The sequence below is a fragment of the Protopterus annectens genome, chromosome 7.part0, assembly GCF_019279795.1.
Source record: "Protopterus annectens isolate FY-2018-M chromosome 7.part0, PAN1.0, whole genome shotgun sequence".
Classification (NCBI taxonomy): Eukaryota; Metazoa; Chordata; order Ceratodontiformes; family Protopteridae; genus Protopterus; species Protopterus annectens.
In genome coordinates this window covers 187,282,020-187,295,619 of record NC_056739.1, presented here as the reverse complement: position 1 = coordinate 187,295,619, position 13,600 = coordinate 187,282,020, and the positions used below count along the sequence as shown (strand labels likewise).

Below are 13,600 nucleotides of genomic sequence, written 5' to 3'. Positions count from 1 at the left end.
TTTGTCTCCGTTCTCTCTTCATTGGTTCCTTCCTTGGAGGGAACTCTGCGCCGGGGGTCCCTCGTCGGCTAGTGGCATCGGGCCATTGTCCGACCCCGTTCTCCCTCTCGGGGCTTCGGCGCAGGTGAGCTCGGCCCTGACATTGGCCTCGGAGCCGTCCCTCCCGGTGCCGGGAGGGGTTCACATCTCTCCGGAGCAGGGACCCTCTGCTCTGCCTGATGGGGGCGCCTTCGAGGTCATGAGGAGCGTGCTGACTCCTGAGTCTGCTCCTCCCCCATGGTGCCTGCATCGGTCTCTGTCCACCCTCCTGACCCCAAGCGTGAAGAACCGACGCTGCAGGTCGCCCCATTGGGCGTATCTTCCTCTTCCAAGGCCTTCCATGATCATTCAGAGGAGCCCCCTCGGAAGAGAAAATGTAAGAGGAAACATGTCGACTCCCCCGAGTCAGTCACATCTGATACCGACTTGGAGGATTCGGAATGGTCCCCAAGATCCCCCTCCAAGGATGTCTCTTTTTCAGACATCCTAGAGATCCTTAAGCAGAGGGGGAACTGGACTGCCCTTAACCCTTCCGAGGACGAGTCGGTATACCTGGGCGAGTTTGGTTCTCGCCCTTCCACCTCCTGGGTGTCTCCACCCTTCGACCCCCTCATGGAAGTATTGGCTCGAAGGGCGTTGTTAGCCCCGGACACAGTGGAGCCAACTCCCCGCAGGCCAACTAAGTTCATTACAGCCCCACCCAACAAACAATTTTTGACAAAAGGTGTCCTCGTTGATGCCATGGTAGCAGCAGCCATTAAGGAGTTGGCTTGACCCTTCAGTGCCTGTCCATCCACCTAATAGTCTAGGACAATGGACAGGTATGGGAAGCGGATGTTTTCCTCAGCGACCTTTTCCATGCGGTCGCTGAATTATCTGTGCCATTTCACCCGTCTTAAGAGGGATCTTCTCAAGGAACTGGATGATGCCCTTCAGGATCCATCAGCTGCGGGGGCTCAGGATAAGATTAACTCCCAGCTGGTGACCCTCAACTCTATCGTCAACTCCTCCATGCAGCTCATTTCTTATGCAGCCAATGGGGCGAGTAGGGCCGCAAGTACAGGCGTGGCTTTGAAAAGACATGCCTGGATGCGGTTATTTAACTTTGCTGATCCCTTTAAGGCGTCCTTCACCAATACCCCCTTCGATGGTTCGGCACTGTTTGGACCACAGGTGAAGGATACCCTTACCAGGTGTGAGCAGGAAGGCAAGACTCTCTCTGCCGTGGGAGTTCATTTTTCTACTTCCTCTAGACCATACCCTAAGGGTCAGAAGAGTGGGAAAATGTGGTTTCGGAAACCCCAGGGAGTCGTGCCTGACACGTGGCGGGTTTCCCTCCAGGGGCAGGGGAGGGAACAATAGATGCCGCCCGAGGGGCAGAGGGGGTCTGCAAAATCAGGGTAGCAGAGAATCTTTCTCTAACGAACCCTTTCAGCACCCCTGAGGGGCTGCCAGACTGTCCACCTTCAGAGGCAGTCGGGGGAAGATTGTCACTGTACCCAGAAGCCCTGGCAACTCCTCACACAAGACAAATGGGTATGGTCCAACATATCCAAGGGTTATAAAATCCCCTTTGTCCACACCCCTGTCCAAACAGCCAAGTCCCTTCCAGATGTTCCACCCAGTCTAAGGGAACAAGCAGTGCCAGAAATTTCAAAACTGCTAGAAAAAAGGGCCATCCAGCCAGTCCCAGCAGACCAGCAAGGATCCGGAATTTACTCCCAAGTTCTTTTTGGTACCAAAAAAGACAGGGGACTGGCGACCCATTTTGGATCTCAGCAGGTTAAACAAATCTGTTCAAAGAACAAAGTTCCGGATGGTCATGCTTCAGTCCATTCTACCCTTTTTGGGTCAGGACAATTGGATGTGCTCCATAGACCTTCAGGATGGCGTACTACCATATCAAAATGGACAGGCGCTCCAGAAGGTTTCTCCGCTTCTGGCTGGGAGCCAGTCATTATCAATTCAGAGCCTTGCCCTTTGGTCCAACTACAGCCTCCAGGGTGTTCACCATATGCATGGCAGTGGTTACGACTCACCTGAGATGGCGAGGATTCCAGGTGTTTCCATATCTAGACGACTTTCTCCTTACTGGTTCCACCAGGCATCAGCTACTGCGAGTCAGGGATTATACCATCCAAACTTGCTCCGAGCTAGGTATCTCAATAAATTTCGAAATGTCTGTGTTGTCGCTTTGTCGGTCTATAACCTTTATAGGCACAAGATTAAACACAAAAGAGCTGTCTGCAAAACTTCCTCTAGACAGTGTGTCAGACATTCGCCGACATGTGCAGGTCTTACTACAGTGCAAGAGGATTCAAGCCAGATTTGTACTAAAAACTTTGGGTCACATGGCAGCAGCAATCATACTAGTTCCCCTGGCTCGTTTTCACATGCGGGTTCTTCAGTGGATTCTCTTTACCTAATGGTCTTTTCAACAACTTCCGATGTCTCAACATAATCACTCAAACATGCAAAGACCACCTGGCTTGGTGGATGGTCTCCCCTCTAGTACTCCAGGGCAGACCATTTGTTCTTCCTTCTCCTGTTGCCACAGTGACCACGGATGCCTCCCTGATCGGGTGGGGGGGGGGGGTGGGGGGGGCATTTTCAGGGTAGGACTGTCCAAGGCACTTGGCAACCTCTAGAGTACTACCTGCACATTAATGTCTTGGAGATGAGAGCAGTGCTTTTAGTGTTGCAAGCTCTTCAGGATTCTCTACCCACCGGGACTATTGCGTTTCAAACAGACAATATGTCTGTAGTCTGGTACATCAACAAGCAGGGCGGAACCAAGTCCTATCCCTTATGTCGAAGCACTCAGACTCTGGCAGTGGGCGATCTCCTCTCAACGATTACGGATAGCAACACACATCCCTGGGAAGTCCAACGTCATAGCGGACAGGCTAAGCAGAGCTATTCTCATGCCTCACGAATGGTCTGTCAGTAGCGGACAAAATTTTCCGCAGATGGGGTCAACCTTGCTGCGACCTTTTCGCAACTCCTCTCAACAGCAAGTGCGACGATTTCTTCACTCTTCCCCCTCCCTGGTCACTCCACCAGAGACACTCTAGTTCACGATTGGCCCCGGGGTCTTCTGTATGCATTTCCACCTTTTCCCCTAATTCCCAAACTAATTCAGAAGGTGACCGCATTGGGATCCAGGATGATCCTCCTTGCCCCTTACTGGCCTCGACAAATTTGGTTTCCCATTCCTGCATCGTGATCTGCTGGAGCAGCCTTGGAATCTGGGCCTAGTGCCAGACCTCTTGGTCCATCAGTCGGGCGGGCTGCACCAATCCCTTCAGTCTCTCAACCTCACTGCTTGGTAGCTCCACTTCCATCCTTAGCCAGGCTTCCACATATTTCTCAGCCGGTGTGTGAAATCATCCTTTCTTCGCGCAAATCTACCACCAGGAAGACTTATGCTAGTAAGTGGAAACGTTTCTCTTTCTGGGCAGAGGCTAGGATTATAGACCCCTTTACAGCCCCTGTCCATCACGTTCTAGATTTTTTAGCAGAACTTTTTCAAGCTGGTTCCTCGTCTGCCACCATTAGGGTCCAATTAGCTGCTATCGCAAATTTCCACGCTGGCCTGTCTGAAACCAGCATCATGTCCCACAAACTTTGCAAGACCTTTCTTAAAGGCACTATTTTGCTTAGGCCCCCGGTCAGAGACCCCCGCCTCTGTGGTATTTAAACTTGATATTAGCATCCTTGATTCTCCCTCCTTTTGAACCTGCGGCTTCCTGTTTTTTAAAATTACTCTCCTGGAAGACTCTCTTTTTAGTAGCCATCACCTCAGCTAGGAGAGTTTCGGAACTTCAAGCCCTCTGTATTCGTCCTCCTTACCTTGTGTTTCACAAGGATAGAGTTTCACTCAGGACTAATCCTTCTTTTCTGCCCAAGATACCTTCTGAAACAAACCTGAATCAGGCTATTGATCTACCTGCCTTTTTTCCTAACTATTCGAACAAAAGTTAAACCAATTAGACGTTCATAGGCAATTACATTTTTATTTGGATAGGACTAAGCAAACAAGAAAATCAGACCAACTCTTCCTGTCCTATGCTGAGGGCAAACAGGGCCTGCCAGTTTCTAAACAACCTTATCCAGGTGGTTGTCCTCTAGGATTACCTTGATTTATCAGCTGAGACATAAAGAACTCCCTACTAAACCTAAAGGTCATTCCACCAGAGCTTTAGCTACTTCGGTAGCTTTTCAAGCTAGACTGCCAATGGAATCTTTTTGTGCTGCAGCCACATGGGCCACTCCTCATACCTTCATGTCACATTATAAGTTGGATATGGCCTCTAGGAGTAGAGCTGATTTTCGTTACTCTGTGCCCAAGAGTCTGTTCCGATGAGCCACCCAGGACTAAGGTGCTAAGGACGCTGTCCCAACCAGCAAGAATGAAGGCGAGATAGACAACTTAACATTAAGAAGTTATGTACCTACCATAACGTTCCATGTTGTCTTCTCGCCGCCTTTCTTGCGTCCCACCCTCCATCCCCCTAGCCTGGACAGACACAAGAGTCCCTTTTTGAGGCCTTCTTCCTCTGGCTGAGTCTTATCTGGGTTACGTCCTCTTCTGTTTTAGTACTGTAGGTAAACCTTGTAGTTTGGACAGGTGTCCTTAAAATTTTTTCTATGGTGTTAGCTTTGCCAAACGAGATCTGGGTATCTAGCATTGTGGAATAAGGGGAGGCCTTGAGCTAGTAAATAGTTCTAGAGCTTTAGTAGATGGCAGAGTCTGAGCCGAGGATTGGCACCGAACCCAACCAGCAAGAAAGAAGGCGAGAAGACTACCATTAACATGGAACGTTATGGTAGGTACATAACTTCTTATTCGACATCCTGGAGATCTTGAAACAGAGGAGACTGGCCCTCCAAAACCCCCTCCGAGGAGGAGTCAGTATTCCTTAAGGCATTTGGCGCTCAGCCCTCCGCCTCCTAGGTGTCTCCACCCTTCAAGCTCTTGGACCTTATTTGTTGGAGGGTGTGGGAGACTCCTGACTCCGTGGAGCCTGTTCCTCGACGCCCCAACAAATTTTTGTCTGCTCCCCAAGGGAAAGAATTTTTAACTAAGGGAGTCCCGGTAGATGCTATATTGGTGGTGGCTGCCACACAGAAGGAAGTTGAGTCTTCCTCTTTGGTCCATCCTCCTAACAAGGAGTCTCGGACTATGGATCGGTACAGGAAGCGTACACTGTCTTCTTAAGGAGTTAGGAGATACTCTGACTGGTAACATGCCTGAGGCGGTTGCTCAGACTGTCAACGCTCAGCTCTCTACCCTCAACTCTATTGCTAACTCGTCCATGCGACTGATTTCGTACGCAGCCGAGGGAGCTAGTAGGGTGGCTAGCTCAGGGGTGACCCTCAGGAGGCAAGCCTGGCTACGCCTGTGTCACTTTGCCGAGTCTTTTAAGTCTTCCTTTACTGATGCCCCCTTCGATGGTTCCGCCTTGATCGGGACCAAAGTGAAAGACGCACTCACCAGGTGCGAGGAAGAGGGAAAGACCTTGTCTGCTGTGGGAGACTGTTTTTCCCTCTCGTCGAGACCTTATCCCAAGGCTCAGCGAGGGGGAAAGATGTGGTTCACAAAAATCAGAAAGGTCTTTTCCTACCGCACAGGGTGAAACCCCCCCCCCCCCCGAGACAGGGGAGGGGGGTCGTACTCAGTGAAACGTCGCCCCAGAGGCAGAGGGGGCCCCCGCGATTCCTTTTGTGGTTCCCCATACTCTCATTCCTGAGGGTGTGCCCGGCTGTGCTTCTCCAGAGCCAGTCGGGGGTCGAATTTCCTGGTATCAGGAAGCCTGGGTCAACATCACCCAGGACAGATGGGTATTATGGATAATCGCCGGAGGTTACACCATCCCATTTCACTCCACACCCCCTCCCATCAAAAGGATCCCAAGACGTTCCACCCAGTCAAAGGGGTCATGCAGCAACAGAGATTTCTCAGCTGCTAGAAAAAGGAGTCATCCAACCAGTCCCCCCCCCCCCCCCCAAGACAAGATCAGATTAGGGACTTGAGATTCTTTTTGGTGCCGAAAAGAATGGGGGACCTGAGACCCATTTTGGATCTCACCCGACTCATTTACGTACACAAGTTCAAATTCCGGATGGTCACGCTACAATCGATTCTCCCATTGTTGGGAAAAGAAGTATGGATGTGCTCCATCGACCTGAAGGATGCTTATTACCACATCAAAATGGACAAGAGCATCCAGATGTCATCTACGCTTCCGGCTGGGAGCCAGGCACTTCCAGTTTCGAGCCGTGCCATTTGGTCTCACCACAGCCCCCAGGGTGTTCAAGTGCATGGCAGTGGTGACGGCTCACCTGAGACATCAAGGATTCCAGATATTTCCTTACCTGGACGATTGGCTCCTATCCGTCCCCACCAAGCATCTACTTCAAAACAGAGGTACTACCATCGATCTTTGTCACCAGTTAGGCATCACAATAAACTGGAAAAAATCTGCCTTGCTACCCTCACAGCGTGTCTCATTTATAGGAGCAGAGTTGGACACTATTCCTACCTATGGAGAGGATCACAGGGTTGCAACGACAGGTTCGGATGATAATGCCTCTGACACGTGTGAGGGCAAGACTATTTCTTCAGTTACTGGGAACAATGGCGTCCACTATCATGATGGTCCCGTTAGCAAGGTTACATGTGAGGATACTACAGTGGCTCCTATTCGCTCAATGGTCTTTCCAAAGACTACCGCTATCCCATCCTATCTTAATCACAGGCAAATGCAAGCAGGACCTCAGTTGGTGGCTATGCACCAACAACTTAGACATAGGGAAACCCTTTGTTCCACCTAACCCGGTAGCCTCAGTGACCACGGATGCCTCCCGGATAGGGGGGGGGGCATGATCTCGGCAGGATGATCCAAGGCACGTGGTAGGAGCACGAGGTAGACTTGCACATAAATGTCCTGGAGATGAGGGCAGTGCTCTTAGTGTTGCAGGCACTTCAGGATGTCCTCCCTCTAGGGACTATTGCGATACACTCGGACAGCATGTCAGTAGTGTGGTATCTGAACAAGCAAGGAGGAACCAGATCGTATCCCCTATGCAGGGAGGCCATGAGAGTGTGGAATTGGGCGATAGCTTCCCAACAGGCCTTGGTGGCAATGCACATCCCGGGGAAGGCCAGTGTGATTGCAGACAGGCTAACCAGGGCGATCCTCATGCCTTACGAGTGGTCCCTGAACTGCCGAGTGGCGGACAGCATATTCAGCAAATGGGGTCAGCCTTGCTGCGACCTGTTTGCCAGTCCCCTCAATGTGAAGTGCAGCAGCTACTTCTCGCTCATTCCCCCCACCGGGGGAATCTCCAAGGGACGCTCTTGCGCACAATTGGCCCTTGGGTCTGCTGTATGCTTTCCCTCTGTTTCCCCTTATCTCCAGGTGATTCAGAAAGCGCTATCCCTGGGAAGCAGATTAATTCTGATCGCACCACACTGGCCTGGACAAGTATGGTTCCCCTTCCTTCAACCTTACATCGTGGATGCTCCTTGGAATCTGGATTCCCGTCCAGACTTGCTGACACATGTCTGGACAGCTCCACTCCTCCCTGGAGAGCCGCCGACAGCCTGGCTGCTCCACTTCCATCCATAGTCAGGTGTCACGATTTTTCTCCAGATGTAGTCTGTTCTTTCGTGGTCTCATAAACCGTCCACTAGGAAGATCTACTCTAGCAAGTGTTAAAGGTTTTCGATATGGGCCCATTCCAGAGGTGTTGACCCCTACACAGCCCCCATTGATTCTGTTTTGGAATTTGTCTCATTTATTCTACCAAGGGTCTGCCTCAGCCACCATCAAAGTTCAGCTGGCGGCTATTTCAAATTATCATGTGGCTTATGAACCTAGTTGAATGGCGCACAGGCTGTGTAAAGCGTTCCTGAAAGGCACTCTTTCATCCCCCTGTATCTCAACCTGTTATGCCCTGGGACCTCATTTTTGTTCTGCAGGCTCTCACTCTCCCACCTTTTGAGCCCACGGCTTCCTGCGATTTAAAATTTCTTACATGGAAATCTGCCTTTTTGATAGCTATCACATCAGCTAGACGAGTATCAGAACTGCAGGCCCTCATAGTCAAACCTCCATATTTGATATTCCATAAAGATAGTCTCTCTTGGACCAAATCCGTCCTTCTCTCTTGGACCAAATCCGTCCTTTCTTCCCAGAGTGGCTTCCTTATCTAATATTAATCAGTCCATTGAGCTGCCAGTATTCTTCCCCAGTTTCGTCTGTTGGATGTTCTTGGGCAGCTACGCTTTTATCTACACAGGACTAAAGATTGGCGGAAGTCAGACCAGCTCTTCGTTTCGTTTTCAGAGAATCACTTGGGTCTGCAGTTTCCAAAGTTACCATTTCTAGGTGGATAGCTGGTTGCGTCTCCTTTATTCATCAGGCAGGAGGAAAGAGCCTGCCCTTTCCAGTCAGAGCACACTCTACCAGAGCAGTTTCCACTTCCACAGCTTTTCAGGCTAGGTTATTGCTGGATGATATTTGTGCGGCTGCAACATGGGCTTCTCCTCACACGTTTGTTTTCCATTACAAATTGGATGTGGTGTCCAGGGGCAGATCATCTTTTGGCTCCACAGTGCTCAGGAGTATTTTCCATTGCGCCACCCAGGATGTAGGTGCTAGGGACACTGTCCCACAAGTGAAGAATGTAGGTGAGATAGGACTACATAACATCAGTTAGTTATGTACTCACCATAACGTTAGATGTATGTAGTCCATCTCGCCTCACATTCTTCATTACCGTCCCCCACGCCTGAAGGATTTGGAGAATCTCCTTGTACTGCTGATGTTAGTCCCTTTGGATAATTTGTTGGACCTCGTTATGTGTGTGTGTGTGCGTGTTTGGGCTATGGATACGATACTTCAGTTGGCAGCAAACTAGATCTGGTGATGTGGAGCAGTGTATTGTGGGATACCATCTTAACCCAGCCAATCAAAGACTTTTGAGCTAGTAAATAGGCCGTGTCGGAGACGACATTCGGCTCCGAACCCACAAGTGAAGAATGTGAGGCGAGATGGACTACATACATCTAATGTTATGGTGAGTACATAACTAACTGTTAAGTTCTTTTTTTACAGCTGATGTTCTCTGAGAGCATCTGTACTGTTCAAATCTGGCCAGCTAACATACATCACTTGAGGCTAAACACCATTTTACTGAATATGCTGCTGCTGTGGTCCTAAATTCAAAGATCCTATGATTATGATGAGAACTATTACACCAGAAAACTTTTGTTTGGGACTGGGTAGTTACCTTTTGAATGTACCCTAACAATTAAATACAAATAAAAATCTATCCTAGCATACTGCCATTAAATGTAAACAAAGCTAAGACTTGTAATTGGAGATTGCAGGGTTCTTAAGATAGTATTACTCCTCCCCAATCTGGTAATTTAACTTGGAGGACACAGTAAAGGAAGCCTGTTAAAACTTTGTTTATTCTGTAACCTAGGACAGTGAGCATCTAACTAAAATGTCACTAAAATGAAAAACCACTTTAACATTTACTGTTTTAATGTTTTGTGTAGATGACTCCAATGATATGTGGGATGAAGAGGATGATGAGGAGGAAGATGAAAGTTTACCGGGGCAGATTTTATCTGATTTGCTTTCTGCAAATAAATATGGTGAGAAACTTTGTTCATCTTTCACTAATTTCTGTATGGGTAGCTTTTTCAGATCCATTAACCGTAGAATGACGTGATGCTGTTGGAGTTTGCTTTCATGGTGAGCAATGAAATGTTTTGATTCTAGATTGCATGATTTCTCTTGCTTCATTTTACAGGTGCTTGAAAAGCAACGTGCTATTGATGCAGGAAAAATATCTACACATTTTGGTTTTATATTTTGGGAAGCTAATTTTTTTTTAGTTTGTAACCTTAAGATGGCTAATCTACATTAATACTATGATAAAACTGATCAGGCTTCATAGTAGGAGAAGCTGTGTGGTCAATAGACTTGGTAAAAAACTTGTGAATAGTGTAGAAGACCTAGCATTAATGCACTGATTTGAAATAGACCATTTTCATTCTAAGCATTCTTTATTTTATTCTGGACCAGTATCTGATATAAAAGAGGTCTCTGTAGCAAGCTGTCATAGGTAGGTAGTAGACTAGCTGCCTTTGTGAGCCATTATAAGCCTAGCAGTTTCCCTTTTTTGTGTTTGAATTAGCCTATCCTATTTGGTTAGAGATTGGCCTTTCCCATCCCATGGTTGATTGTTTATTACCCCTACTGACAATAACTGGCATTATAACATTTGAGGGGAGCCGTGCATGTGATAAAGCCTCTAGGAGCTGACTCTGTCCTTTAGTACAGGGACAGTCCTAGGGTAAATTTTCCATTTCCCATCCATGAATCCAAGTTGTGCTTGAATATAGACAGGATGAACTTTGTTTTATGTGGATGGAGAGTTTGTTCCAGAACAGTGGTATCTTCTGCGAGTTTTACCTGCCCGTCCAAACTTTTCAGTTGATGTTACAGAAGAGGTTTATATCAGAGTCTTCGACTGTATGAAAACTTTGTTTTGTTGACCATCTTCTACCCCAGGGAACAAGGTTCTGTTTGGGAGACTCTTTGGTAGCCAGGAACAGCGACCTTGGATAACCCATTCTATACCTGTCCAAACTATGCATTTTTTCCCATGTTAACACTGCAGCCCTTCCTTCCATCCTTGCTACAGATGCAGTCCTAATCACTTTAGACTTGTACACCAACCATTGTATCCTTGTTTGCAAGGAATACAGAATGTTCTGACTTGAAATTGCTGTTGCAATATTCCAAATAGATTTTTGCCACTGACATCTGGCTTTGGTACCAAAGCCTAAAACATTCATAAACTGTACATCTGACATACAGCCTCAGTCTGTAAGCATAGGGGTACATAACCAGACATACGAGCATAAATCCCCTGCCTGTCTCACAGCCACCTGTGTATGGTCATTTGTACCATAGTTTTTCACTAATTCAGGTAAGTGCCCATTTGGGGAAACATTTGCATGTGTTTCTGTACTCTATTCGGTAATTGTATTAGATGTCATCTAGGTGGGGAAAGTGTAAGCGCCATAGGCAGATACCCTACAAAAGGCCTCCATTCTCTGTGCTTTTTTGCTTGGACGTGGAGCACAATTGCAAATCGTGTTCCATCTACCAGTCCTTCATACCAAGTACTTTGTTTGCATTTGTCTTTAAATACTTTCCTAGAGACTCATTGACTTAAGCAATTAGCTCAAGTCAAGATGGCAGATCCATCCACACCTGACATATACCATCTGTTTCAAAGGGAAAAAACTCTTTGAGGCCTAGGCCTGAAGTTCAGCCTGCCCATTCAGATTCAGACTTGCCTACTGAGGTTGCAGTACCCATAGTACAGCCATCCCTCTGATGCTGTTTACCACAACCCTGCTGGATGGAGTTATGGTGTCCAAGAATCACACAACTGAGGTGACTACTGCTGCAGACAGACTGGAGAAAGGGGAGCCATATTGCCATTACCTTGGAAGGTACAGAAAGTATCCCTGAGATCTTAGTAAGGGGAGAAGTACCGGGATCTCTTATTTCGGTATATCGGAGGTTGGACCCTCTGCGTTTAGTCTAACTGAATGTCACAACTAAAAAAAAGGCAAAAGACTAACTGTTCTCTCCGCACAGACTTCAAGGGAGAAGGAGTGAATGGACTTCTCTCTGGGCCTATCCAAGGCCATTATGGGGCTCAAGCCACCTTCATTTTCTGCTCCTCCTTCCACTCATCAGAGGGGTACTTTGGAGTCTTCCTATAAGGATGGGGCTTCAGATTTTAATCATTCCCTAGCATGCACTTCACAAATTCAACTGAACAAGGTGCCCCCAGTTGACTCCTTCTCCCTTAAGTCCCCTTTGGAAGAGATATCATTCAGGCAAACTATTGAGTGTGATGGAACATTTTGAGTGGGATTCTAAGCAAGTCTCCAACATTCAGAAGAGATGCTATAATCTTTTAGAAGGGGGAACTTTAGCTCCTGTCCCTCCAATGCTTGAGGTGTTCGTTGATGCTTTCACATTTACATCCTGTGCTGCAGACTGTCAGCCACCAGCCCCTAAGTGGTGTGATAGATTCTATAAAGCTTCAGATGAGCTTAAATTTCTTTTCAAGAACAATGTAGCTGATCTTTCAGCTGTTTATCTAGCATTAGACAAGCCATCTAAGTTCCTGCCTTGTGCTAATACCCTTGCCTCTACTAAGGACAGTAAAGCCATGGACAGGTGTGGGGGGGGGGGGTCTCTGCTTCCTCTGCCTTCAGTTCCTTTAATTATCAGTCTGTCATGACCGAATATCTTTTGTCTATTCTTGATAGTCTGTGTAAGGCTGTTGCTGACATGGAGGGTCAGATGTAAAACAGGCTATGTTGGTGGTTAGGCATAGTATTAAATGCAGCTATGATTCTGTAGAAGCTTCTTCTAGAGCAGCTGCTACTGGGTCAATTAAGAGATGTATGGCTACATTCTCTGCCTTTGAAGGCCATACAAGAGGAAGGACTGTAGACAAATTCTACTCCTCTGTGCCCTGGAACGAGAAAAGCTACCCTGCCAAGTTCACCTCTTTTATCTCCAGAGAGCCTAGGCCTTCTCTGAAACACAAGAAAGCACCTAGAAAAAGATTTAAAGACAAACCTGAAGGGGACTCCAGGACTGGGAGGCTTCCCAGCACAGATAAGTCAGTGCGACTATCCTCTGTAATGCCCCCACCTCCTCGGACCCACCCTTCCCCTCTCTAAAAGGCTCACCTCGTCTGTTGCAAACTAAGAAATGATCCCTACAGACAAGTGGGTACACAGTGTTGTTCAGCAAGGCTACAGAATGCCCTGGAAGGAATTCCCACCCACTTCCATTTACACCTTTTTTTCTACCCATTGTCCAGGAATTACTTTTCTGAGTCACAATGGAGTCAGTTCCCCCCCCCCCCCCCCTCAGTTTGTAGGAAGTGTATTATATTCCAGGCTGTTCCTTGTACCCAACAAAGGACTACAGTGGAGACCCATCCTGGATCTTTCCAGCTCATCACCTTCCTCAAAGTACCCAAAATGCTCTCTCCAGCCCCTTCTTCCTTTCCCCAGGTTTCCTAGTGTCTCTGGACTGGAAGGGATGGGTCCATACTTAATCCCATACATCTGTCCTGCAGGAAATTTGATATTTTCTGTTGGTTCTTAACACTTTTATTTTTTTTTACTTTGACCTTCAAGCTTTCTACTGCTTCCAGAGTTTTCACAAAGTACGTACTTCCGGTAATAGCTTTTTGCAGGACACAGTATAGATATTCCCATACCTACACAATTTGCTAACTAAAGCACCATCACCTCAGACTTGTATTTCAGGTTCACCTTTACCACTCCGACTGGGTTTCACTGTCAGTTTCTAAATTTTCAATACAGCCCACTTAGTGCCTAGATTTCTTGGGTTGCAGGCTAGACATCAAAACATGCAGGCTTTATTACAACAGGAGAAAGTGCAGTGTGCCACAGCCTATTTTAATCCCTCTC

General features: G+C 47.5%; 1 protein-coding gene across 1 annotated transcript in view; it reads left to right on the top strand.

Annotated features, from left to right (window-relative positions):
- IPO9 (importin 9) overlaps positions 1-13,600 on the top strand; it is a 1,198,493-nt gene that overhangs the window by 1,056,984 nt on the left and 127,909 nt on the right. The window contains exon 22 of the mRNA XM_044076674.1: positions 9,614-9,712. Within this exon, the coding sequence (XP_043932609.1) occupies positions 9,614-9,712 (99 nt within the window). The remainder of the gene's footprint in view (positions 1-9,613; positions 9,713-13,600) is intronic.